Here is a 27,549-nt window from a genome sequence, read left to right as displayed (position 1 = left end):
AATCAATATTATTAATACAAAGAGAAAAGACTTGTAATAAATAAAAGAAACAGTTTGCTAGACATTCTAGGAATAAGAGGGAAAAAAATGAGCTGTCCTTGGCACCAAATGCCATCCCTAACATTCTACTCCTCTTAATTTAGCATGTAACTATGCAACCTACCTGCAAAGATTAAAAGAGCTACATATCTTGAAGCCTGATTATTTTTAATATAAAACATTCTAGTATGTAAATATCTAAAGAATTAATAATTCTTAATTAACTTAGTTTTAAATCATATGTCTTATCTGTCGACCAAATTTGGTTTAAGGGTTTACAGTTTGGATCAGTGTCATAAATTAGAACCATGCTATTGCAATGAAACTTGCTCTCCCTTTCCAAATAGGAGCAAATCCATAAATTTCCATAAATTCATTTTATACCAAACTTCTGAAGTGGTTGTTAACTGGAAAAAACTTTTCTCTGGTATTAGAATAAAATAAATAAACATTACTTTAGTAAACATTGTAAGAAAAATTGAATTGCTGATATAATGCATTAGAGAACATAAAAATCCCTTAGAAGCAATACTCATTGTCCCTTTTTTTAATTTCAAATGGAACTTAGTAAGCACACAAAGTTTTGTTCATTTAAACATGAAGGAAGGAACTTTGAAAATGTAATATGGTGTATGTGAGCAGAAGGACACTAAAATATGGGAAATGTAAATAGTTTAAAACCATTATACTTTAATTAAGTTCCTCACATATTTCAAAGCTGAATAAATTCAGACACTAAATAGGCTCAAAAATCCTCTGGAATTGGTGGTAAAATAAACATTTTGGTGGCTTAATAAAACTGTGCAGGAATACTTCCAAAAGTCCCTCAAAGGAAGAGGTGGAAGAGGAAATTACTCTGAGGACAAATATTTTTGTCAATTAAGATACTTTAAATATAATATATACATGTGTGAAGTGATATCTAAACAGTCCAAATCAAATCAGCTTGGAGATGTCAATTCAATCCAGCAATTGGGGCAGGAGGGGGGAACGGGACATTGTTTCAATGAAGAAATCTAATTCAGTTCAGAGAATCATTGCATAGAATTTTATTCCTAAATCTCTGTCTTCTAAAATTAGAACTAGTGCTACAGGAAAAAACAAAGGACTTTACTGATGTCTATGAAATCATCTGTCATTATAGCTGTGGGAAATAGTGAAATATTCTAACAATAGATATTTTTTATTGGATGTTGATAGCCTCAGTCATAATTCCATTTCGTTATATTTCCTATTAAAACTGATTAACATTACCTCTATTTAATAACAAAAATGATTGATAACAAAACTATAAAGTATTTTAATGCCAAAATAAGAAACTATCAAACATTTAAAAAGCAATTAACAAAATATTCACATATTTAACACTGAGAACTGTATTAAATTCTTAAATAATAAAGCTAGTTTCAAAGAAGGAACTTTAGAGAATAAAAATTAAATCAGAATATATTTAATTAAACACACACAAGATAACTTGCATTGCATATATGTTTCCAAGAATTTTCTTTCCCTTCTATAGCTGTCTCTTGTTTCTTTACAATTTCTTTCCTTAAAGCCTAACTTCTGTGAAATATTCAATAGGTATAAATGTGCTACGACCTCATACTGAAACTCACAGGAGTAAATAGGTCCTTTCCATTAAATCAATGGAATGAGTCCCCATTAAAAGTACTTTGTAGACATGTTTATCAAAATCATCCCAATGCCCTTCATGACATTTTTGAGTACATTTCTAGAATACTAGATTGTTTCATTATTGAGTTAAATAAGGCACTCTCCAGCCAAAATTAATATTTTATTTCCATTTCATAGAAACTGTAGAGAATTAAGCTTTACCTGAGAATGACATTTGATCTGAGTTATTCCTTTTGAAGTCAATGTGACTTATTACTGACATGCATTGGATTATACTGTTAAGGACATGCTAGCTATGGAAATCATATATACATATGTGGTAAGGCCTTGCAGTTGTTAATACTAAATATAATATTTTCATTAAAAGTACATTCTTTTATCTTTAAATCATAAACTTACCTAATTCTAGGAATACTTTAAATAATTTAAAAAACAGTTCTCTATTATTTTAATAGTACTTATATAGAAATTTTCTATTAAATTAGTAGCAGGGAAATGATAATCAGGAAAACATTTTTTTGGGGGGGAAGAAAAGTATGAATAAATGTATTCTGAAGCAGAAAAGTACTTTTATTTATCTCTTTCCTTCAAAACATATAAACATTTTTTTAAATTACATATTTATGTATGTAATTTATGTTTACACATTTGAAGAATCAAAATGTATTCTCTGCATTAAAATGTTTGGTAATTGGACATTCCTATGTGAGAAAATTATTTTTTTAAACCTGTTTTTGTACAAAAACAGGAAATGATGGCTTATACAAAGAATTACATATTTCAGCTACAATGATGTAATTTTCTTGTTACAGTTACCTGATTCTTGCGCCTATCTGTCTTTCTAAAAAAAAAACACACAATACGGCATATATTCTTATAAATATTGCATGGACTTATTTCTTGCAAAAAATATTTGGTAGTTTCATGGTCTCACAAAATTACAGACATTGTATCTTCAATTTTCTCCGAGATAAAGAAACAATATAATTTTGATTGTTGTTTAAAGGTATATTCCTCCCTCAAACCTGACATTTTTATAAGATGCAAACTATACATGCTATAGCATGTTTTTCTTGAAATTTTGTATATGATAATCATATAAAGAATTCCCTGAGAAGCAATGGCTATAGAATTGAAATGTCACATTGGACTACATAGCATTGCTCCAGCTCAGACATGTATCAACATCTATCACTCAAACACACTCCTAACATGCTTTATTCCCTTTTCTGATTAGAGATTACAGTTGCTTGAGTTGTCTTACAGAGTATCATTGGTTTGAATGACAGATGCCCAGGCTAGACTGCTACCCATATTTTCATTTAGATATCAAACCAATATTGCTGAAAAGCTATTATGTCATAAGCTAATTGTCTAGTTGTTTAAAACAAAAAATACTTATATTCATGCATCTTCAGAAACAGGGATAATTTTCACCTGAAATGAAAATACCTTCTAAGAAGTCAGAAAAAGTATTCTTGATTTCCTTCCTCATTAGAAATATGTAAGATTGATTTCTTAGATTACCCCAAATCATCTAAACCATCTTTCCAGAATGTTATAATAATATCTAAGAAAGAAGCATTATCTCTATTCCTATTTAAAAGAGATTCCTATAAAAAGGAGAAAACCCTATTGGAAATACTTAAGAAAAGTTTACAATACCCACAGCTTCCTGACAGGTCATTTTCATAGCGAAATATTACCCTTTGGTTACATATTTGTATATTTCAGTTGGTTACCAATTTCTTAACAAATCAATACATGACAATGATCAATTCTAAAAAAATAGTTATATCTGTATCTCAAAGGAAAAGATAGTACATAACAAACCATTTGCATGGAGAACAGTCTTGCTGCTGTCCCACTGATTTCTATGGGACTGATGCATGCAATTTGTGAATTTCAGTTAAAATCAATGAGGGCGTGCTATTCCTCAGGCCAAACTCTGATCAGTTAGCAGGCACATACTCTCAAGCAGGACAGAGAAAGCTTGTGTCCACTCTCCTTTCCCCAGAAGTTAGTTCTTCCAAATATGAAAGCTTTATCTGCTTTCTCTCCTCTTCTGGCATCGAGGCAGAGACAACTACGGCCCCCAAACACAAAATACCTAGACAGACTTACCGAAGAGCTTGCTGGGAGTGTCCTCGTTGTCATTTGATTCCACAGGCTCAAGCTGGGACTTATCCAGCTCGTTGTCTGAAGCAGCTGCCTTGTCCTCACCTCTCAACTCTGCATTCATTTCACTCTGCACTGACAACAAGAGCTTACTGACTTGTCCAGTTATCATTGGATCCTAGGATGGGGGGGAAAAAGAGGGGGAAAAAGTGGTAGCTTTGATGTGCGTATTCTGTCTTGTGCGCTCTCTCTCTCTCTTCCTCCCTCCCTCCCTCTCTTTCTCTCTCTCTCTCTTATCTCTTGCTGCTCCTGCTGTTATTGCTAGCTGCAGTCAAGTGGAGAGCTATTACAGATCCAATGAGTTTTCCATTACTCCCCACCCTATTAAAGCTCAACTAGCATGTGAAAGATTCTGGATGCTTTGGAGAAAAACTTCAGTGAAAGCTTCATAGCCAACCCAGTTTTAATTGTTGAGATGCACTTCTTCTGAATGTTTTTTTATACTTCACTCTTTAATGTAATGAGGTAAGAGGGAGGGAACTGCAAGCACTGTGGTCAAGCAGTGCAATAAAAAAAATGATAATACAGAAATGTTCTAGAACACTTGCTCAAAAAATTCATTTTTATAACATTAATCATATCAGAATAAAAAACTATACCATAAAAATAACATTTCCAGAACATCCCACACCAATATTTTAAAAAATAAAACAGAAATCTTTCTTTTTAAAAAATATTTTATTGATATTCCAAAGTTTAAAAACATAAAATAAAACTATATGCATTGTTATCAACATCAAGACATCTTTTACATTTCTTTATTCTTTCTTTCATTTTATCACATATATAAAACAAGAAGAAACACTCATGCATTATGTTTTGGAGTTATTAGGCTTCAAAAGTCCCTAATCCCACGCATATTGAACAGATATATATAAATAAAATAAGTATATTCACATTCTTAAAAAAGAAGAAAAAACTTGCAATGGATACTTACTAAAGGTTTATAATCATTTTTGTTTAGACATTATAATTCCATCAAGCCTACACAAACACACACAGACAGACACACACACACACACACACATACACACAGAGTATAGCAAAATATGTATGTAGTCTTAAATATTTCTTGATTATCAGAATATATTGAATCTTCTCAGAAGACTGAGGAGAGGGGAGGAACAGTTTTAAGTTTCTTAATATCTATCATTGGTTTTGCCATTAAATCAACCTGAGTGGGCAAGTAACTTTTTCATGCAATTTCCCAACTATTTATTGTTAAATTCATGCCTAAATGGTTCTTATACACAGAACAGGTGACCAAGGTGCAAGTAGGTTGGTTAGCATGTTTCATCTGCCCATTTGTACATTGGTCAGTGATTGCCTAAAGGGTTTTTAATGTATTCATGTTTGAAAAGTGAATTTGATATGACACATGATAATCTATGAAAATGTTAATCAATACAAATAGTTTAAGATGTCATCAAATGCACTTCTTTGGTCAATACTCATATTGCCAAATACAATGTCACTGTCACTAGGGTTTAATTTGCACAGCCTTAAGTATTGGACTCTGTGCATCAATGCACTCTTCTTCAAATACTGTAGGTATTTAAATAGGTATTTTCTCCCTATTTAAAGCTAAAGCACTTGTACATTTAGTTCAAGCCGAATCCTCCCTTTTGAATACGTTGATAGGTCCACTGGAGGGCAAAATTAATACTTAATTGAATCTCACAGTCATCAAAATAATCAATACTTTTTTATTATTTATTCTTTACAGTCTGTTGACTGTTTCAAATCTCAGAGGAAATGGGGTGGTAGGGAAGGATTCATGGCTTTGAAACACTGTCATTTAACAAGGTAATTTTCAGTGGGACATTAGGGGTTGTGAAACATAATAAAACAAAAATGGTGGCTTATAATAGAAAAAAAGAAAAGAATTATATTTCTGCCATCTAACAAAACAGGATAAATAAAAAAAGAAGCGAGTGCAGGGAGAGAGAAAGGGAGGTGGGGAGGGAGGATTGGCTGCCTTTTGAAGGGTTTTATCATATCAAGAGCAGAGCTGAGCTTTCATAATGCTGACATTTCTCATCCTGACAATCCTAAACAAGTGGAAAGGATGAGATCGGAGATATCATCTTTCATCACATTCCCCAGCTTAAGAACCGACATGACAGCTTCTCTCCCCTTTACACTGTTAATTACTAAATAAAATACAACTCTCTGTCAGCATTAGATTATTGCAGATAGCAACCACTAACATTACTCCATGGTTGTTTTTCATATGGTTATTGTTTGGGGGCTTGCTTGTTTTTTTTTTCTTTTAACTCCAATGATACTTACCCTCAATTTTTCAAGAAATAAATTAAGCTGCTTTTGGCTTAAAGTACTTAAATGTAACTTGTTCAATCATGGGAAAATCTGCAACATTTCTGGATGAAATTCTTAACTAATCCAGATGCATAAATTAGTTTGAATTTGGCAAATATTTGAAGAAAACTTGCATGAGTATATATATATCTGGGCTTAACTTATTTTCTAGTAACAGTATCTGCTACATTAAATGTACACTGCTCAAAAAAATAAAGGGAACATTTAAACAACACAATGTAACTCCAAGTCAATCACACTTCTATGAAATCAAACTGTCCACTTAGGTAGCAACACTGATTGACAATCAACTTCACATGCTGTTGTGCAAATGGAATTGATGTAATGGATTGGCCCGCCTGTTCCCCAGACCTGAATCCAATTGAGCACATCTGGGACATCATGTCTCGCTCCATCCACCAAGCCACATTGCACCACAGACTGTCCAGGAGTTGGGGGATGCTTTAGTCCAGGTGTGAGAGGAGATCCCTCAGGAGACCATCCGCCACCTCATCAGGAGCATGCCCAGGCATTGTAGGGAGGTCATACAGGCATGTAGAGGCCACGCACACTACTGAGCCTCATTTTGACTTGTTTTAAGGACATTACATCAAAATTGGATCAGCCTGTAGTGTTTTTTTCCACTTTAATTTTGAGTGTAACTCCAAATCCAGACCTCCATGGGTTGCTAAATTTGATTTCCATTGATAATTTTTGTGTGATTTTGTTGTCAGCACATTCAACTATGTAATGAACGAAGTATTTCATAAGAATATTTCATTCATTCAGATCTAGGATGTCTTATTTTTGTGTTCCCTTTATTTTTTTTGAGCAGTTGTATATAGCTTATTATTCAAATAATTTATATTTTAGCATTCCTCTATGAAAATTGACATTTGTATTACTTTTGCCCAGTTTCCAGTGGTGGGATTCAAATTTTTTGACTACTGGTTCTGTGGCTAAAGTGGCTTGGTGGTTGTGGTGTGGTGGGGCTTGGTGGGCATGGCAGGGGAAGGATACTGTAAAATCTCCATTCCCACCACACTCCACTAGCCTGCTTCCCAGCTCCATTCTCCTGTGCAGGGCAACAAAAGAAGACCCAGTCAATCAGCTGGGACTCGGGAGGCACAGAATAAATGGGGGCAGGGCCAATCAGAGGTGGTATTTGCCAGTTCTCCAAACTACTCAAAATTTCTGCTACCAGTTCTCCAGAACTGGTCAGAACCTGCTGAATACCACCTCTGCCAGTTCCAGTTTGTTACTGTCAAAGACCAGTATAAGCAATGAACAAATCAGCAACAATTTAAGCCTAGGTTAAAATATATTTATAAAATGACCTAATTAGCTTCTAATAAGTAAGATCCAGGATACATCTATGTTAAACCATACAGTAAACACTAAAACTATATTAAATAAATAATATATAAAATTACAACATAATAAGCAAATAAAATTTAAATCAGGAATAAAATACATTTCTAGAATGAGCAAACTGGCATCTAATGAGTAAGATACAGAATATAGCCCATATTAGATCATAATATAACACTAAAGTTATATTAGTATGATTGTATCAAAAATTACAGCAAAATATCTAAAACTATTAATATCTATGAAGTAATATCTAAAATATAGATACATTATAATGACAAGGAATGTATTATGGGTCTCTGGTCCATCAGGGTTTGATGGATCCTGTTCTGCTGCACAAAACCTAGTTACATGTGCTGTAATCAGAGTATTTCATCTATGACCAGGATCTGGGCATAATAAACTGAATCTAGATGAATAGGATATCAACTATTGAGAGAAAGTATGAATCTGGTTCTGATGTCTCTCAAAGACAGAATAATAAATTGAAAGGAACCTTGGAGGTCTTCTATTCCCACCTCTAGCACTTAGGTCATTAGAGATGAGTACTCCAAGATTCTTGACAGAGTTTGGATCATCAACAAGGTCTTGACCATTCAGCCTGTGTTTTATTTTCTGTTTTCTGTTTTGTTTTGTTTTGCCAATATGTAGGACAGAGCATTTATTTGTTGAGATTTGAAGTTGCCATTTGTTTGACCATTCTGATACATAGTTGAGGTCTTTTTGAAGGGTAGCAGTATTGTCTGTGGTGTTGAATAGCTTTACATCATCAGCGAAGAGAACACAGTTGCTCTTGATATGATCACAGAGGTCATTTATGTAGAGTATGAAAAGAGTTGGTCCTAGAACACTGCCTTGGGGGACACCACTGTTGACAGGTACAGAATTTGATAGGACGCTCCCAATTTTGACCATTTGTTGTCTGTTTGACGGGAATGCTACTATCCAGTTATGCAGGTATCCAGAGATACCATAAGATTTTAGTTTTAGGAATAGTTTGTTGTGTACCACTGAATCAAAGGCTTTACAGAAGTCTATATAGATTGCATCTATTGCTTTACCCTGATCGAGTTGTGTAGTCCATATGTTTTTACAGTGTAAGGGTGGCAGATGGCATGATAGTTGTTTCCTAAAACCAAATTGTTTATTAGAGAGTAGGTTGTTTGTTTCTAAGTGGAGGATGATGGATTGGTTAATAATAGATTCTATGACTTTACAGGTGATGCAGCATAAAGAGATTGATCTGTAATTTTTCAACTAGGCTGGGGTCTCCCTTTTTGAAGATGTGGATAACCATGGCTTGTGACCATAGTTTTGGCAAGGAGTTGATCCTGAAAGATTTTTCAAAGATTATGCTTAGTGGTTCGGCTATGGCAGTGGGTAGCTTTTTTAGGAAGTAGGCACATATTCTGTCTGGTCCAATAGATACAGATGGTTTTAGATTGCGTAGTGCTTTTTCAACATTGTCTTCTGTAAAATTAATATGTATTAGATCATTGTAGTTGTCTGTGGTTCGACTAGGAAATACTGGGCATGATCCATTGCTGTTTAGAAATACTGAGCCAAAGAATGTGTTAAAGAGGTTGGTTTTAATAGTATCATCGTTGCAGTCTTTACCATTAGGTCCTTTCAGGGGTGGGATGGACCTTGAGTCTTTTAGTTTGTTGTTTAAAAAATTGTAGAAAGCACGGGTGGAATTGGTGCGTAGAAGGTTTTCTTCTTGTTTAATGTGATAATTGGTGCATTCAGTTTTTATCTGGTAGCATAAATTTTTGTATCAGCTTTTGAAGTTGGCAACGTGACCAGATTCATCTTTCCGCCAAAGTGATTTCTTTTTGGATTGAAACATCCTTATTGTTTTGGGTAATTTGTTTTTTCTGGTTTTGGGAGTTGTTAATGGCACATATAGTTTAATGACTCTTTTGACTTCAAGTATAAATATTTTGTAATGGTCTTCAACAGTATTGCATCCAGAGAATAGAAATTGCCAATCCAGGGATGAGAGATCGTTGTTTATAAGATCATAGTTGCCTTTTTTGAAGTTATAATTGGGGATTCCATCATTGTGATGATTTTTGTGTGGATGTATGTTGAGACAAAAGTCAATCATGTTGTGGTCACTGTTGGAAAAGGGTTCTTTAATTTGTATTCTGTAAATTGAATTCAAACTATTGCAGAAGATGATATCAAGGCAGTTGTTAAGTCTAGTATTGTTGGTTACTAATTGTTCCAGTCCTAGATTTGTTACTGCATTGTAGAAGGTTTCATGTGTGGGTTCAGTTGTACATTTGTTTAGGGTCCAGTTAATATGAGGTAGATTGAAGTCACCAAGAAAGATAAAAGCGTGTGGACAGGATGCTGCCCATGTTAGTAGTGTATTTAGCTTGTTTACATGTTTGATGTCATAATCAGGGGCTTTGTAACATAGTAGAACCGAAATGTGATATTTAAGGATAGTTCACAGACAATGGTCTCAGGAATAGCAAGCTCCTGGGTAACTTGGATGTTTTTTAGATGTAGGGACTTTTTATAGAAGATAGCAACACCACCTCCTCTACGGGTTTCACGATCTGATCGGTAAACATGATAGTCTCTTACTGTGGTAATGGAGTCAGGAAGAGATGCATTGAGCCATGTTTCACAGACAAATATAATGTCGAATTTAGCCATATTTAGTAAGAGGAGAAATTCAGGTATTTTATTTACAAGGCTTCTTGCATTGAATAGCTTACATTTAAGGCCAGTTATGGTTGGAATAGAGGTAGTTAGGGGCATGCATGCCTAGTTTTGAGTGATGTTGGATTGGATGGGGTGGGGTTGGATGCGGAATTGTGGATTGTGTGACTTTCTTTTCATGCAATCAGCTCTGTAGTCAATGTATAAGTCCTTTTCTCCATTGTCTAGATGGTTTTTGAGTTCTGCATGGAGTTCACAGGAGAGGATTCTTTGCAGTATGGATAAGTCTGGTCTTGAGCAAAGTTTTTTGTGGTTGGGATTGGTTTTTGCAATGGCGTTTCTTGTATGAATGAATATGCGTTTGCTGAATTCATTTTTGCATACAACTCTACAAAATCTTGGGGCCACAGAGCTGTCATTGTATTTCACGTTACCATCTCTGGTTATTTCAATGATATCTTCAGGAGAGATGTTTGTTGTATTTGAGTTGCTTATGATATCACGAACTTTGGTGATGTCATCTGATTTGTTGGTGTCTTCGAGACCAAATAAATGGCATTTGGATGTTTCTGTTCACGTTCCATGGTGTCTCTGAAGAGTAAGGAGATATTATTTGTGGAATTATTTGAAGGGATAGTAATTGTTTGTGGCTGTGGTTTGGTGGTTATTTTTGATTGTAGTTGTGATTGTAGTTGAGGTAGTGGTTGTGGTTGTTGTGGGAATTGATTTTGAGCTGATAGGTACTCACTTATCTGTGCTGTATTTTTTTTTCAAGAAAAATTAGGCTTGCTTGTATAGTTGTTTCAAAATGTGTTGCTAAGCATTCTTCTATTGAGTGAATGAGTTATTCTATGCTTTCAACTTTGTCAGGTAGGCTACTCAGTTTGTTTAGCTTAGGAGAGCATGATGGACATAGATAAAAGAATGTATCTGAATTTTTAACCATATCAGCTAGGGTTTTGTTTGCATTTAAGCAGGCAGGGTGGGCTAGATTATCGCATAGGCGGCATTTGATGTAAATTTTTCTTTCATTGATGGTTGCAAGACATTTGAAACATGTGCAGGAGTCTGGGAGGTCATTGGTAGAGATATTTTTCTTTTGTTTTGGTTTGGAGTTTTTGGCTGGAATGGTCAATGGCAATAGTACAGTAATCAATTACAATGGCTAGTTAGTGTGATAGGAAGACAGTTACTTAATTAATGTTGGTAATTAATAAATGTTAATTGATATGTTAGAGAACAAATCAAAACTAAGGTTGCTTATTACTAAAAATCAATCAATCAATCAATTGGTTATTCAAATCACTCTAATCAAATAATTTTTCTAAGCAACAAACAGCCTAATTTATTACAGTAATTACAAAACACACTGGTTAATTAAATTCATTAAATCACTGATTTTACTAATCAGATATTCAGTAATTACACTATATGCACTAAACACTCAATCATACTAATCAATAAAAACAATAAATCAATTGATCATTTGATAAAAATTAATTGTTTTAAAGAAATTGATTTTTTGAGATAATGAAAGTAATGAAGTAGTATGAAGTAGTATTGAGAGTTGGTAAGTAAAGGGTTACTGCTTTGTTTTGTTTTGCTTAGCTGTTGCTGATATCAGAGAATAGGTTTATAACCCTTGATAAACTGGCAGGAGGTCTCTTTTCCTGGGCTGTTTGAAAACAGCCCAGGAATCAGTGAGCAAGGGTTTACACTCTCTTGTTTTGTAGATTGAGTTTTTGAGATAGTAAAGATGCAAAGATGTTGAAGGGGAGATCTCTGGTCCCTTCTTCAGCAGAGATAAACAGAACAATTCACTGGGAGGCAACAGAAAACTTTTTGTTTTGTTTTTCCTTGATGAATGGGATTTCTGGCCCCCCTCCTAGTTAATTTAAATACATTTTCAAAGTTTGTTGCTTTTAAGAGAAAGAGAAAGAAAGTCTTGCACTGGCAATTTGAACAGTTTATATTTTTACTATGTAGACTCAGATTTGTATTGAGCATTCGTTCCTGGTTTCAATATACTTCTGCTTCTATCACAGGAAATAAAATTGCTTCCAATCTTCCCTACTTATTGAAAGTCCAAAGTTACTGTCCTTTTAAAGAGGAAGTCCGGATTAGTAATTTGGTGAAGAGGAAAGAGGGAAGGAGGGGTGGCAGGGGAGAAGCAGTCTGTTTCACACCCTGGCTGCAAACGTCTGAAGACCGACTCACAGCTCCCGGTGCTCACCGCCCTGCAAGGATGGAATGAATCTCACCGTCTCACTGCCCTGCAAGGATGATCGTTGAGCCCCCTGGTACTGGCGAGCCCCACCGTCTTACCTTCTAGTAAGGATGGGTCGAGCCACAGATCATTGAGCCCTTTTGAATAGAGCACTCCCGAACTTAGTGCCCACCAAGGAATGAGATCTTTACTGGCGTGCTGGTCAAGGCTGGGAGGAATCAGAGATCTCTGAGTACTTTTGAATTGAGCGTTTGCTGAGGAATGGAGCTCTTGATATGAAAAGGCTTACTTTCCATCCATTGCTTCTTGTTCTGTCTTCAGGTGCTTTGGAGAACAGATTGGCTCCCTCTTCTTTATGGCAGCTTCTTAGATATTGAAAGTCACTCCTACTCCTTCTTTTTATTGAACTGAACATATCCAATTCTTCACATGTTTTAGCCTTTAGCCCTAATAAATCTTCTCTGCACTCTGCACCAATGATGGGATTCAAAAATTTTTACTACTGGTTCTGTGGGCATGGCTTGGTAGGTGTGGCAGGGGAAGGATACTGTAAAATCTCCAGTCAGAGGTTCTCCAAACTACTCAAAATTTCTGCTACCAGTTCATCAGAACCTGCTGAATACCACCTCTACTTTGAACTCTTTCAGAATCTTTTTATATTGTAGGGACCAAATCTGGATGCAATCTTCCAAGTTGTATACCGAGGCATTATTAAATGGTACTAATACTAAAATTTTATGCCATCTTTATGCCTGTTAATGCCTCCTAGAACTGTATTGGCAGCATGGAATCTGGAAAATTGCTTGCTAAATTTGGATAGTAACCTTTCCAAATGACTGAAAAACAAAACTGATGATTAACCAAACTCCCACAAAAGGCCAGTGATGAAGCCTGAAAGAATTTAAGAGAGGCTGGAACATAATTGTCCTGAGGATGGCATTGAGAGATATTTGTCCTGTAACAGCAGCATATTCACAGTGGGCTTTACTTGAGTCAATAGCATACATGATTACTCTTAAAAACTTGAAACTACACACTTCTTCCATTTTATGTCATTTATGTTCCATGAACAAAGTTTCAGCCTTTTGGTAAAAGCCATAATCTTGGTTTATTTCCAGGTTATCCCCATTGCAGTATATAGATACATTATAATGACAAGGAATGTATCCAACCCTTGGATAACTATTGCCAAAAGAAGAATTGGCACATCTGGCACATTAACTGTAACTCTGAAAATCTGCTCCTCAATCAAGTGTCACCTAAATCCAGTGGCATTTGAGGTTCAAGAAGTACCCACACCTGCAGACCTAGTCTTTAAAAAGTCCAAGCAAATCTGGAAAGGACTGAACTTCAATTCCATAGATACATTGGCACCTCTGTCACAACCATAATCCCTTCCAGGACTTCAGTCACAATCTGATTTGGTCATGACCGGAAGCAAGACTGACTGCACATGCACATTAAAAAATGGTGCAGAAGGGGAAATAGCCACGGCTGTGTTTGATCACCACCCAAGGATGTGTTCGTGACCACCTGAGGATGTGTTCATGAAACATTTAGCAGATTTTTTTGGTTGGCATCCGATTTGGTCATGGTCAGAAATGTTCATGACCCAAAATTCTACTGTACCTTCCCTTTTAATCAGCAAGATGTCCCTTTTTCTGGATTTAATTCCAGCTTGTTCTCTCATATCCAATACATTTTCAAGCATCATTCAAGGATAATAATCATTTCCTTAGAATTGGAAGTAAAGCTGGGTATCATATTTTCATTAATGGTACTTTAATCCTAAGATTTGAATATAGATTCTGAATAGCATCAATATGGAAAGCCATATTATACCAAAGATCATAGATTGGACTATCAAACAGTAGTTCCCAGAAGACACAACTACTGTAAAATTCTCCCTGTCATCTAACTCAGATGGATACCATTAACATACAATTAAGAGTACTTTCACTAAACAATAACAAAATGTTTCTTTTTTAAAGAACATATCTGTAATCATTAAGAAATTCATTGGATGTTCTAGTACTAAGCTTTTGAACTCGAACTAAATTTCAGAAAATATTCATTAATCACTTTAATTGAGCATCATCAGAATTTAAGTGAAAAAGATATTAATTTCATGCTCAAGCTCGTGGAGAAAATAAAACCCCAAATTTAAGAATCTTTCCTAAGTTACTATTTCTTCTCTCAGCAACAGTCTATAGAATGTTGCCTCTTCACTCACTTTCATGGCACTTGATGACTTTTATTCTGGTGTTTCTCTGGTATAAAACTGCTGATGTTTTGTTTTTTAAAAAAACGTTTCACTTGAACCAATCTCCATCAATCAGCCATATTCTCCTGCTGTAGCATCTTACGCCAGAATCTGGTGTCTTCAACATTTTTCTTTTTCCAAACATCCCCTTGATGGTTTTGTTGAACAATTTATTTCATCATAACTTCATAACTATGAATTAGTCACTTATTGTCTAGAGAAATTTGTTCATAATTCTGTTCCATTTATGTTGGAAAATAGATCCAAACTTTAAAAAAAGTATTTGTCATGATTTTTGGAGTGTATATGCAATTTTTTACAGGCTTATTTTCTTAATTTCAAACTACTAAAGACAACTCCCCCACTGATCCTAAACAAATAAGTTCATATATTCAAAGACACATTAAGAACTCAAGTTGAACAGAAATAAATCATAATTCCCTTATAGAAGAGGGTATGCTAGGGCAGTAATTCAATGTAACTAACATAACATTGAACTACGTAACAATTTATATAATTAACTTCCAGGGTTTTCTACCTATTTGCAGGGGTGGGATTCTACCGGTTCTATCCATTCTATTGAACCCCTTGTTAACTTTCTAAGCAGTTCTGCTAAAGGGTTTCACTTTATGAGCAAGAGTTGGCTGTTTAACAGATAACAGATAATCAGAGTTCGAAGGGACCTTGTAGGTCATCTAGTCCAACTCCCCGCCCAAGTGGGAGACCCTACACCATTTCTGACAAATGGTAGTCCAATCTCTTCTTGAAAGTCTCAAGTGAAGGCGCTCCCACAATTTCCGAGGGCAAGCTGTTCCATTAGTTGATTGTTCTCACTGTCAGAAAGTTTCTCCTTATTTCCAGGTTGAATCTCTCCTTGTTCAGTTTCCATCCATTATTCCTTGTTGTGCCTACAGGAGCTTTAGAAAATAGCTTGACCCCTTCCTCCCTGTGGCAGCCCCTCAAATATTGGAAAGCCTCTATCATGTCTCCACTGTTCCTTCTCTTTACTAAACTAGCCAAGCCCAGTTCCTGCAACCATTCATTGTATGTTTTAGTCTCCAATCCCCTAATCATCCTGGTTGCTCTTCTCTGAACTTTTCTAGAGTTTGATAGTTATCACTGCATTTTAAATATTTTCATTTCTCAAGGTGCCCTGGCACCCGGCCTGATTTGTAACTCTGGCTTGCAGGCATTTTAATCTAATGATTGGTATTTAGGGCAGCTTTTTGCAAGCAAAGAAGCTTTTTGTATTTTTGTACGGGTAATCCTTGACTTACAACAGTTCATTTAGTGACCATTCAAAGTTACAATGGCACTGAAAAAAGTGACATGACCATTTTTTACACTTACGACCATTGCAGCATAACTGCAACTGTTGCTCTTGGTTCTGATCTGGTTCAATAGCTTGCGATCCAATGTAAGAAGGATGTTGAGGAACAAACAGTGAAAGGATGCAGAAATATTCATCCAGAATTGAAGGTTGGGCTCCTGGGGAGAAGGAGCATCTTTGGGACTGAAACTCATGTACTGTAGATACCAAAAAAAGCACCAGTTGGGTCTAGGAAGGGTCACCAATCTGAAACATTAAAGGCTACATAATCCTGCAGCCCTCAGTAGGGTGGTTTCTTCTTCCTTCCTTCCTTCCTTCCTTCCTTCCTTCCTTCCTTCCTTCCTTCCTTCCTTCCTTCCTTCCTTCCTTCCTTCCTTCCTTCCTTCCTTCCTTCCTTCCTGCTATTGCCTTTCTTCTTAGCTGTTCTTATTCTAGGATACTGTAGAACTGGGGTTGCTCTGAGCATCCTCTTGTTTCTAAGCTGCCTCATTTGTTTCTGTTGATTGCATGTATTTTTTTAAGACCCTGCACAAAGATTAAAAAGCACAGTCCCTGCCTGCAGGCTTATTCTCTGAGAGGCAGAGTACAGTTGAATAGGGCCAAACTGGGAGAATCCCACCCCTGTGTGTGTGTGTGTGTGTGTGTGTGTGTGTTTCAGGTGGGCTTCCTAGCTTTAGAAGGAGAGAGGGAAGGAGGAAGGGACAGAAAGAGAGAGAGAGAGGAAGGGAGAGAGGGGAGAGAGAAAGAGAGGGGGATACAGAAAGAGAGAGAGAAAGAAGGGAAAAAGAGAGGAGAGAGAGAGAGAAAGTGAGAAAGAAAGAGAGAAGGGAGATACAAGAAAAAGAAATAGAAGGGGGGAAAAGAAAAAGGGAGAGAGAAAGGAAGTGAAAGGAAGAAAGGGTGATGGGAGGAAGAAGAAAGAAAGAAAGAAAGAAAGAAAGAAAGAAAGAAAGAAAGAAAGAAAGAAAGAAAGAAAGAAAGATGGAGAGAGAGAAAGTAAAGAGATATATGGATGGATAGATAAATACATGGAAGGAGGGAGGGAGGGAGAAAGAAAAAAAGGAGAGGAAGGAAGGACATAAACCCTGGCTTCAGAAGACTTTGAAGCAGCACAGCAATCTAGGGCTGGCCTGAAAGGGAGCTTGGAGGTCATCTAGTCCAACCCCCTGCCCAGCAGGAGATCCTTACAGAATCAAAGAATAGCAGGGTTAGAATGGTGTTTTGTGTGTGTGTGTGTGTATGTGTGTGTGGCTGTCAAAACACCAAAAACAGGCCAAGTAGCTCTGTGGAGGTCAGTCGTAAATGAGAACACTTGCTAAGCAACTGGCCATTAAGGGAGGACCTGGTCATTAAGCAAGGACCATTTACATTTGGTTTGCCAGTCACATGCCACCTGCCTGGGCCTCGCCCTGCCCTCTCCAGGGCTCCCCAGGTCTTGGAAACTGGCAAAAAAACACTTGCTCAGCAACTGGCCATTAAGCAAGGACCTGGTCATTAAGCGAGGACCACTTACATTTGGTTTGCCAGTGACATGGCCACCTGGCCACGCCCACCCCAGACACATGACCATCTAGCCACTCCCAGTCAGTAAACCACTCCCACCCCAGTCACATGCCACCAAGCCACACCCACAAATTAGGCCACACCCACAGAACCTGTTAAGAAATTTGAATTCTACCCCTGCCTATTTGATATGGCACTGAACCAGTTCAATAGCAAATAATATCATGTTCAACTTTTGGCCCAATACAGATCTCTAACCCTGTCTTTTGAGGTTAAAACTCTCTTATTTACCCTTTCTTTCTACCTCACGGATAACAGTAGCTGCATCTTCTTAAGAACTGTTTAATTAATAAACAAACTGTTTAATTAATAAACAAACCAACATATTTCTCCTTGTTATCATTATTTCTTATCTAAACACCTGTTTAAGATATAATTCACATATAATCAAAAAGATCTCTCCCTTGCACAAGTTCTTCTTCCTTTGTTCAGGTCTCCCCAACTAATTTAATGTTTTCTTTAAAATTATCTTAATAATCTGTTTCTAAAGAACAAAATCTGGGCAATTTAAATCTTAATGCACATTCCCCAAACTCTATTGCTTTACAGCATCAGCTGATGTGACTGGTTTCACTATTATTATATTTTCTCCAAGGAATTCTCTAAAACTTACTGTCTTCAACTTATATTTTGATTCCTTCATGTAAATGGATGTAGGATCCTGCAAAACTGCCAGTTTAGACTCAGGGGATTTCTAACTTTTATATCAAAGTAATTCTATTGAAGAATAATCCTTCTCCTGCTCAATAACTTATCTTTCTCCTGCTCAATGACTTATCAACCTAACCAGCTTATTATTCTTCTTGGCATATATACTAGCAGCTTCTTTTTAAAAAATCTAATTGAGCACCAAAGCTACCTTCCAATCATAGGTTTTATGGTTTTTGAAACAGTATTGGAAGCATAATCTTATAAAGGTAAGATGTGCTTAATAGCATTTAAGCAATAATTTAATTCATCTAACTTTTATTTTTAGGGAATAAAACAGCTCTGTTATTTCTCCCTTTGGTCTAATTAAATGCTAACTGAGATTTACAATTCCTAAATATTTTAATAAGATTTTAGATATTGCTTTTCTTCTGTCTTCCTCATCTGTCTTTAAGTCAATGCTTTTATGCAAATGCTGTCCACTCCTCCATTCCTCAGTCAATTGTCTGCTATTTATCTATTTGATACCATTCAATGAAATAATGAAATAATGCTACTATCACAAAACATAGATATATGGATATACCTATTCTTCCTATTGCTATATCTCACCTTTATTGTCTGTTCTTGTCATGACCTTGGTAGAGTCGGATTCTGAGGGAGAGGAGGAACAGCTGACATGGAGTGGAGGTGTGGCTCTGGAGATTATGGAGGAGGCTGGGGAAGGGCAGAGGCTGGCTGAGCAGTCAGAGGAAGAACTAGGCCCATCCCCTCTGCATCATAGGACATGCAGGGAGGAACAGAGAAGGAAACAATTTGGCTTACGAAAGAGGAAGCAGCCATGATCCCCCTCATTGGTGGTAGCTGGGGAGAATAGTATATAAGAGAGATGGTTAAAACAGCGTTGCCAGAAGCAAAGCATGTTTTATTTTGGGCTGAAGGTATCTTGGTTGGCATCCATCCAACAGACTGTGCCTTGTTATCGCCTTGAATTTGGTAATTACTTATCCTGGTCCATTGTGGAAATTTCTTCATTGCAGTTTGTTTGGTTTTTTATTTCACCTCTATCTGCTCATTAAGTTTGGACTGTATTGCTTTCATTTGAAGACTATTTTTGAGTAAATTTTATCTCCAACTGAGAATTATTGAACAGTGGGGCCAAGTTGGAGGCATTAAAGGACATTTATTTATGTTTTGGATTTTGTTACATTTGTATTACACTCCAGGTCATCACAGTTCTATTTCACTATCAAATAGTACTGTCCTGTTTATATGTGTGTGGTATATAATAGGCAAAACAAATGATTCAATTCAATTTCCTACTTGCACCAGATGGCAGAAAAAACATGATTGCACTGGGAATGGAACAGACTTCTTCCTCTGCCTCTCTTCTTATACCCCATTCTGTCCCAAGCCAACTACACTAAATTTAGAAAATGTATATTAGTGTTTACAGAGGAATTGAGTCTCATCATCATCCAAATCAGTCCAAAATTCTCTTGAGGCATAGATAAACAGGCTCAAATTATCCTACTTCAGCTACATTATACCATGGCATAACTTTAGCGAGGTCTAATACTGAGAATGGTGGAAGGAAAGAAAAGATGATGAATCTTTCCTTTTGGGAAAAAAAATGGGTACATTGCAGAGGTGGTATTGAGCAAGTTCTGACCAGTTCTGGAGAACTGGTAGTGGAAATTTTGAGTACTGCAGAGCACTGGCAAATACCACCTCTGACTGGACCCATCCCCATCTATTCTCTGCCTCCCAAGTCCCAGCTAATCGGCTGGGTCTTCTTTAGTTGCCCTATACAGGAGAACAGAGCTGGAAAGCAGGTTAGTGGGGTGGGGAGGGAATGGGATTTTGCAGTAACCTTTCACCTGGAGTGGGGAGGGAATGGAGATTTTATAGTATCCTTCCCTTGAAGTGTGGTGGGAATGGAGATTTTGCAATATTTTTCCCATGGGGTGGGAATGGAGATTTTACAGTATCCTTCCCCTGCCATGCCCACCAAGCTACACCATGCCCACCAAGCCACGTCCACAGAACTGATAATAAAAAAAAATCCCACCACTGGTATATTGCTAGATGACCTGAAGGACCAGGTTAAGGACAGATCATCATGGACTTTATTATATGATTGGTCACACATTCAGCCAGATATTTAGATTAAATTTGACATTTTTATTCAGCTACTACTTTCTTTTCTTTTTTTTGGTAAATTTTATTTGAGTTTTCACAAAGAGAAAAAAAATACAAATAAAACATCTTTTTTGAAAGTAGCGTAATCCCGGGTTACATTTCTTCGTACAGACACAAATTCAGGTTCATGCTCATTTTTATATTCTATTCCATATCTTATTACTATTTTACATTTTCTACATAGCTTCTCCCCTCTTTTAATTTTCTCAATTTTATTTTAATTATCTCATCTCAATTCAAATCATTGCATTTATATTTTTTGTCTGTCTTGTTTCAATTATCTATTATCTTTTCTCATTAAACAAAATTTCTCCGGTAGTTACTGATTGGAGTATGATGCCTTTATATCTTTTCCCTAAAGTTGTAACATTCAATATAATACATAACTTCCATTTGGATTCTGCTTGGTACATTCTTAAAATATACACTGTATTCTTAAAAAAAGAAAAAAATTATAAATGTATAATATAATTAAAACAACATTCCATTCCAATTCAATTCTATCATTAATATTAATATTCATTAAAGTCTTAACATCTTTAGCATTACTTTTCAATTAAATATCATACTTCTATGGGAACAATTATAAGCTTTCCATAGTTAATCCCCCCCTTCACTTATATTTTATAAAACATTAACTAATTAAAATGTTCCTGTTCCTTCCTAATTCAATTTCCTCATTTATTTTATTTCACTTATTTTATTCACAAACATTTCACTAAATCACACTATTTTATCCCTCATTTTAATCATACATTGTTTCCAATTTTCTAAAGTTATTTCTATTACTAATATAACAATACAATCTTATGTACCTTTACAGAATCCCTTTTTCAGTTAGATTTTCACCCATTATCTCTAAATAGGTCCTGTTCCTCTATATCTTGCTCCAGTCCTTTGTAACTTCTTTTCCTCTCCTTCCTCCCTCTCTTCGTCTCTCTCCCCTTTTTACCCCCTTGTCTCTCTACCTCTATTTCTCTCTTCTGTATTCCCCTTTTCTGTTGCTTTCCAATATTATACTTATTTTTTGAATTATTTTTCTTCTCTTTGGTTGTTTTTTAAGTCTTAAATTCTCCATTCTCTTTCCCCCCTTTCCTTTTTCTTCCCCACATAAAATTGCTTGTTCATTAAAGATGGCTTCTTCTTTGTCCCAGTCTTCTTGTTCAAAATTTTAAGCCTGGTGGCATAAGGTATTCTATTGCTAGCTGAGGAGTGGAGTACTCTTCTCATGAAATACCTCTGGACTCTTTCAATTATATAAATGTCCATTATACAGTGTAGATTCCAAGCAGATAAGCTATATTTGAGAATTGGTCTGGCAAAGGTTTTGTATGCCCTGGTTTGCAGTTCAATGTTACCGGAGAAGAACTTTGCAAAATTAGGTTAATAATTCTTAATGCCTTTTTAGCAATGCTGTTACAATGAGTTCTGGGGCTTAGATCTTTGGAATTTGTAATTTGATGTAATTTTATCAATTACATGAATTATTATACTTTATTGTAAGGCTAAATTAACAGAATTTGGAAAGTCCAAAGACACAAACTTCCTACCATTTTCAACTGTTTAAACCATTAGGGTGTGCCCTTTCTAAATTTCTTTCTCTAATCATTAAGCCACTAAAGGTTTCTGCTATCTTGTCTGATTTCCTAGTCAGCTCTCTTCCTCCCTTTCCCCAAGATCATTCATATATTCCACTAGAGTATCTCAGTCTTTTCAGAAATAGCTTCAAAGCCAACTTGTTCCTCAGTCACCAAAGATCATAAAGAGACAAATACAAGAGCATCAGGATAATGATTCCTATATTTTTGTTAGAATTTCAAAGCTGTTAGGCTGAAATCTTTTGTTCTCTATAATTTAACCACTATTCAACCATTTACCTGATTATTTGTATTCCCAGAATATTATTTCCAAGATAACAATTTCTGAGAATACTGTCATAATTAAATTAGATTAATTATTTTGGATCTATTTTGGTTTTTTTAATGTATGTATTTTTACATGACATGCTTGGAGTGAACAGCTAATAAAAGGTTGAAGAAATCAAAGAACTATATACAAGGAATGAAAAGACAGCATTGTTATGAATATAGATTAGGTTGTTCTATATGTATTATGTTACTGGTAATTCTTGGACGTAGATATTAGTGATTATTTGCTGTTAATTATGTTTTAATCTTTTTAAGTAAATAGAAGTGATTATTTTATTAAGAAAGCAAAAGAGTAGAAAGAACAATTCCAAATTTTCCATCTACATTTCTACATTTAGGTAAGAAAAACTAAAAGCACAGGTACAGTATAGTGACGGCTCAATAGTAGTAACTGTGAGAGGGATCTTGGAGTCCTAGTGGACAATCATTTAAATATGATCCAGCAGTGTACAGCAGCTGCCAAAAAAGCCAACATAGTCCTAGGCTGCATCAACAGTGGGATAGAATCAAGATCACGTGAAGTATTAATACCACTTTATAATGCTTTGGTAAGGCCACACTTGGAATACTGCATCCAGTTTTGGTCGCCACAATGTAAAAAAGATGTTGAGAGTTTAGAAAGGGTGCAGAAAAGTGCAACAAAGATGATTAGAGAACTGGAGGCTAAAACGGTTACTGGAATTAGGTTTGGCAGAAGTACTAGGGGTGACATGATAGCAGTGTTCCAATATTTCAGGGGCTGCCACAAAGAAGAGGGAGTCAAGCTATACTCCAGACCACCTGAGGGCAAGACAAGAAGCAATGGGTGGAAACTAATCAAGGAGAGAAGCAACCTAGAACTAAGGAGAAATTTCCTGGCAGTTAGAACAATTAATCAGTGGAAGAACTTGCCTCCAGAAATTGTAAATGCTCCAACACTGGAAGTTTTTAAGAAGAGATTGAATAATCATTTGTCTGAAATGCTATAGAGCCGTGATGGTGAACCTATATCATGCATGCCACAAGTGGCACGCAGAGCCATTTGGGTGGGCATGCGAGCCCCAGCCAAACTTACCTGCACTGTACCTGTGCGTGTCTCCCAGTTGATTTTTGGCCCATTTGAGGCCATTTTCACCCTCCTGGAGACTCGAGGGAAGCCTCTACAGCCTCAGGAGGCCGAAAAATGGGCCTTCCAGAAATACCGGAAGTGCCTATTTTCAGCCTCCGGAGGGCCTCTGGAGTTTGGGGAAGGCTTTTTGCCCTCCTGGAGGCTTGAGGGACGCCTCTGCAGCCTGAGGAAACTGAAAAATGGGCCTTCCAGAAATACTGGAAATGCTAAAATGGGCCCATTTTTCAGCCTCCTGAGGCTGCAGAGACTTCCCTTGAGCTTCCGGGAGGGCGAAAATGACCTCAAACGGGCTGAAAATCAGCTGGCAGATCCACACATGCACAGTGCAAGTAAGGAGGCAGGGCAGGGGTATTGCACACGTGCGCAGGGGGGCAAGGTGCATTGCGTTGTTGGTGCCAGCACGCATGCATGTTTTCAGCACACTACAACAAAAAGATTCACCACCACTGCTACAGGGCTTCCTGCCTAAGTAGGGGGTGGGAATAGAAGACTTCCAAGGTCCCTCCCAACTCTGTTGTTCTATCTTTGAATCATTTTTACTGTTTTATAAAAAATATGTATATACAATATTCTGATCATAAAATAATTTGGTGAATTAATCAAAACAAAACATGTAACTTCCTTTTCCCCCCACTGTTGTTTCATTCTGCAAAAAATGCAGCTGCATAAATTGCTCAACTTTATGATTCAGAAATAACAAGGGCAACTTTCTTAGATGATACAAGAAAAAGGACTTCTTTGGTTTTCATGAAAAAAGCGAACAATACTGTCAATTAATGTGGATTGCTTTGATAATGTCATATTTTGGTTTTAAAAGTGTGAAGAGAGGCACTCTCATATTTGTTTTTACAAATCATTTATCTATCAATGTCAACTAAGTAGATGTGACCTATATCTAGGCATTTAAGTTATCTACAGTAAAGAAAAACCATTTGGAAGAATGATTCTAATCTTCATGCCACTAAAGCCTATAGCAGCATTTTCTCTGTGTAAAAAGTGCAGGATTGCACTTAACAGCATTGTGCACTGTTTTTGTTGTTTTAATATAGGTTTCCATCAAGTTCCATAAAAGCAAACATCCAATACACAGAGATCTGAGCATCCCATCACTACCAAGTATACAATATACAACTTGCACTATACCCCATAATAGCCTTTCATTCAAAGCACTTTTATCAAAAGAACAGAAGTCACTTTTCTTTCGTCGTTCATTGGCTCATCCACTGACTGGCTGCTAGGCACTACTCATGTAATTTACATTGTATACAGGACTCAAGCATCTGCAAAATGGGTTGTAGAAGATATGTATAATTTGATTCTCAAAAACAAAAAATTGAACCTTTCTATAAGATTCCTTTTACACCTGCAAAAATCAGAAAGCATCATTCAGGATCGCACTTGGCACTGAATAACTTCTCTCTTACACAGAATATTTCCTGCCAAAAACATTTTACAAAAAAGAAAAAGAAAAAAACCCACCAATTAGATTTTTAGATTGAATCCTGAATATATTAAGTTGGGGAAATATTTTGACCTCAGTGAAGCATAGTTTTAGATCTGTAATCAGTATGTTGATGATCAGTATGTTGATGTTTCTTTTTTTTCTTATTTGTATCCATTTCATGTATTCATAACCATGTTTATACTTATACCTGTTATCTAATAATCATTTGACAAAATAAAATAAAAAAAAACATGATGCTCAAGTTTACATTTCCATACCTGGTGACCTGAGTTATGCTGGTACTATCCTCTCATGAGCCCAGACTATGATTGAGCCCTAGCAGGAGTTGTTCTGACCTAGGCTTCCCAAGATCATGAAGCAGACTCCTTGTCCTGATAAAACCCCTTTTATTTAAGTTAAAGGGAATTCCTCTCCAGTAAAGTCCTGGCAAACAGTCTTTCATGAGATTTCACTACTACGGACCTTTATCAGACTTGAAGAATTGCTGGGCTGATATCTTCCAAACGCCATGCTGTCGCAGCAATTACTTGGCAACAAGTCAGGAACAGATCTTCACCCTAATGAATTGAACTAATTGTCTCCTGCAAACACCATTCCCCCTTCACTCCTTTTTATTCCTTATGGGAGGTGCCATTCACCTTCCACCTGAGCCTTTACTCCTGAGTCAACCCTTGTTCCTTAACTGTTCCCTTTTCCTGGCAGTTCTGTACGTGCACACACTGGGAACAGGCCCCAGCTGTTCTTCTGCCCCACTGATATCCGACTCTGAAGGCAGCTGATAACTGTCAGATGGCCCTGACCCCATCTCTGTCTCTGACACAGAGCACTTGTGAGGGCCTTCCCCAGACTCCAGGACTGGCCCAGGTTCCTCCCCAATCTCCTCACTGTCTGAGTCTACCACCAGCACCACTGGCCACTGGTGGGCCACAACAGGATTGAATAAGTTTTGGGTACATGGAGCTTCAAGATCTGGGTCTTTGACATTTTTAGTTCTGGATGGAAGTTGCACTAACCTTCAGACCCAGTTCACAACATAGGGGTTCTCTTGAACACATGACTCCTGCTTGAATATGGCTAAGAGAGCCTTTGCACAACTTAGATCTGTATACCAATTGCAGCCTTTTCTGGATTAAGACTCTCTGCGTTTAATCACTCAAGCACTGGTCAAGATTACTGCAACATACTCTATATGAAGCTACCTCTGAAATGTATGTAGCATGGGGAGGGGAACAAGAGGAGATTTTTTTTGGCAGGAAGAGGAGAAGACAGAGGGAATGTGAGAGGAGGAGGAAGGGTTTTTCTGGGGTGGGGGGAGCTGGAAGGTAAGGATAGGGAGAGATGCCCGGGGAAAAGGAAGCCTGAGAGGATCGGAAAAGATGTTTAAGAGGGAAATGGAGAAAGAGGCCAGGGGAAAGGGAGAGAGAGTGAAGGCAATAGGGAGTGTTGTAGTTGAGCAATGAGAGGCTAGACCAGGGCATGGATGCAACAAGACTTTATTGAAACAATAAAGGACTGAACGTGTTAGCCCTGCCTGGAGCAGGCTCACAGCGAACAGCGGCTGACCGAACCCTGCAGCTGGCTTTTATAGCCGGCTGCCGTGGGAAGCCAGCCAATGAGGGGTAGCAAACGCCCCCGCAGCATGGACAGACCTGGGTGGGGACTTTGGCAAGTTCCAGGGACATAACACCCCTTCCCCCCAGATGCGAACACGCATAGTCATTCAAATAAGCGGGTGGTCTGTGCTGGCGCCCTGAGCGGCGCAACTCAGGCGAGCTGTCAAGTGTCTCAGAGTTCGAAGGAACAGGTTGGGTTGGTGATGGAGTGCGGGCTCGCTCGGAGGTCTGCGTTGGTATCGGTGACATGCTTCTGGCCGGTGATGTCGCGTCCCCGTCAGATGGCTCAGGCGGAGGACCCATCGGGCAGTCCCGGTCTGCTGTCTGCTCCCTCGTCTCGGGTGATGGTGGCGAAGAGTCTCTGGGACGGTCTTCGATGAGGGTTTGGTGAGGCGCCTGGGTGCTGACCTGTGCCCACGATCCGGTGCTGGCGAGGGTACCTTGACGCTTCCTTAGCTGGTCCAGGTGCCTTCTCCAGATGCGGCCATCTTCCAGTTGGACTCGGTACGACCTGGGACCGGTGATGGCTACAATGTCTCCTGGGATCCAAAGTGGGTCTCCGGCGTAGTTCCTTGCAAAGACATGTTCCTGCAAGACAAAATCTCTGACCCCCGTCATTGAAGCAAGAGGAGTGTCAGGGCAATAGTGAGGGTGAAGCCTATCCAGCATGGTTCTTAGGCGTCTGCCCATCAGAAGTTCAGCTGGGGATTTATTGGTGACCATGCACGGAGTTGAGTGTTGGCTTAGTAAGAAGCGGGAGAGTCTGTGATGCCAGTCTTCTTTGCTGAATCTGGCTAACGCTTCTTTTGTGGTCCTAACGGCTCTCTCTGCCAACCCGTTGCTGGCAGGATGAAAGGGGGCCGTGAAGATGTGTCGGATGCCAAGGTTGGCGACAAAACGGCTGAATTCTGCTGAGGCAAACTGGGGGCCATTGTCTGAAACTATAGTATCAGGTAGCCCGTGTGTCACGAATAGACGGGTCAA

General features: G+C 37.5%; 1 protein-coding gene and 1 long non-coding RNA gene across 7 annotated transcripts in view; both read right to left on the bottom strand.

The window, feature by feature from the left end:
* The window catches only part of POU6F2 (POU class 6 homeobox 2), a 403,956-nt gene extending 399,875 nt beyond the window's left edge, over positions 1-4,081 (bottom strand). For 3 of the 6 annotated variants that reach the window (XR_015740476.1, XM_087918534.1, XM_087918533.1), the window contains exon 1: positions 3,799-4,080. Coding sequence is in view for 4 of the 6 variants with exons in the window: in XM_087918534.1 (XP_087774660.1) it covers positions 3,799-3,964 (166 nt within the window). In the remaining 2 variants the exon portion in view is untranslated. Of the gene's footprint in view, positions 1-3,798 lie in introns of all 6 variants that reach the window. The other 3 variants (XM_026702258.2, XM_026702257.2, XM_087918535.1) reach the window with 3 other exon arrangements.
* The window catches only part of LOC148124067 (uncharacterized), a 718,603-nt gene that overhangs the window by 458,129 nt on the left and 232,925 nt on the right, over positions 1-27,549 (bottom strand). The window lies entirely within an intron of this gene.

This window comes from Pseudonaja textilis, chromosome Z (assembly GCF_049901715.1).
Source record: "Pseudonaja textilis isolate UNSWEBS1 chromosome Z, rPseTex1.2, whole genome shotgun sequence".
NCBI classification, from domain to species: domain Eukaryota; kingdom Metazoa; phylum Chordata; class Lepidosauria; order Squamata; family Elapidae; genus Pseudonaja; species Pseudonaja textilis.
The sequence above is the reverse complement of the archived record's forward strand: the minus strand, read 5'-3'. Positions and strand labels throughout refer to the sequence as shown.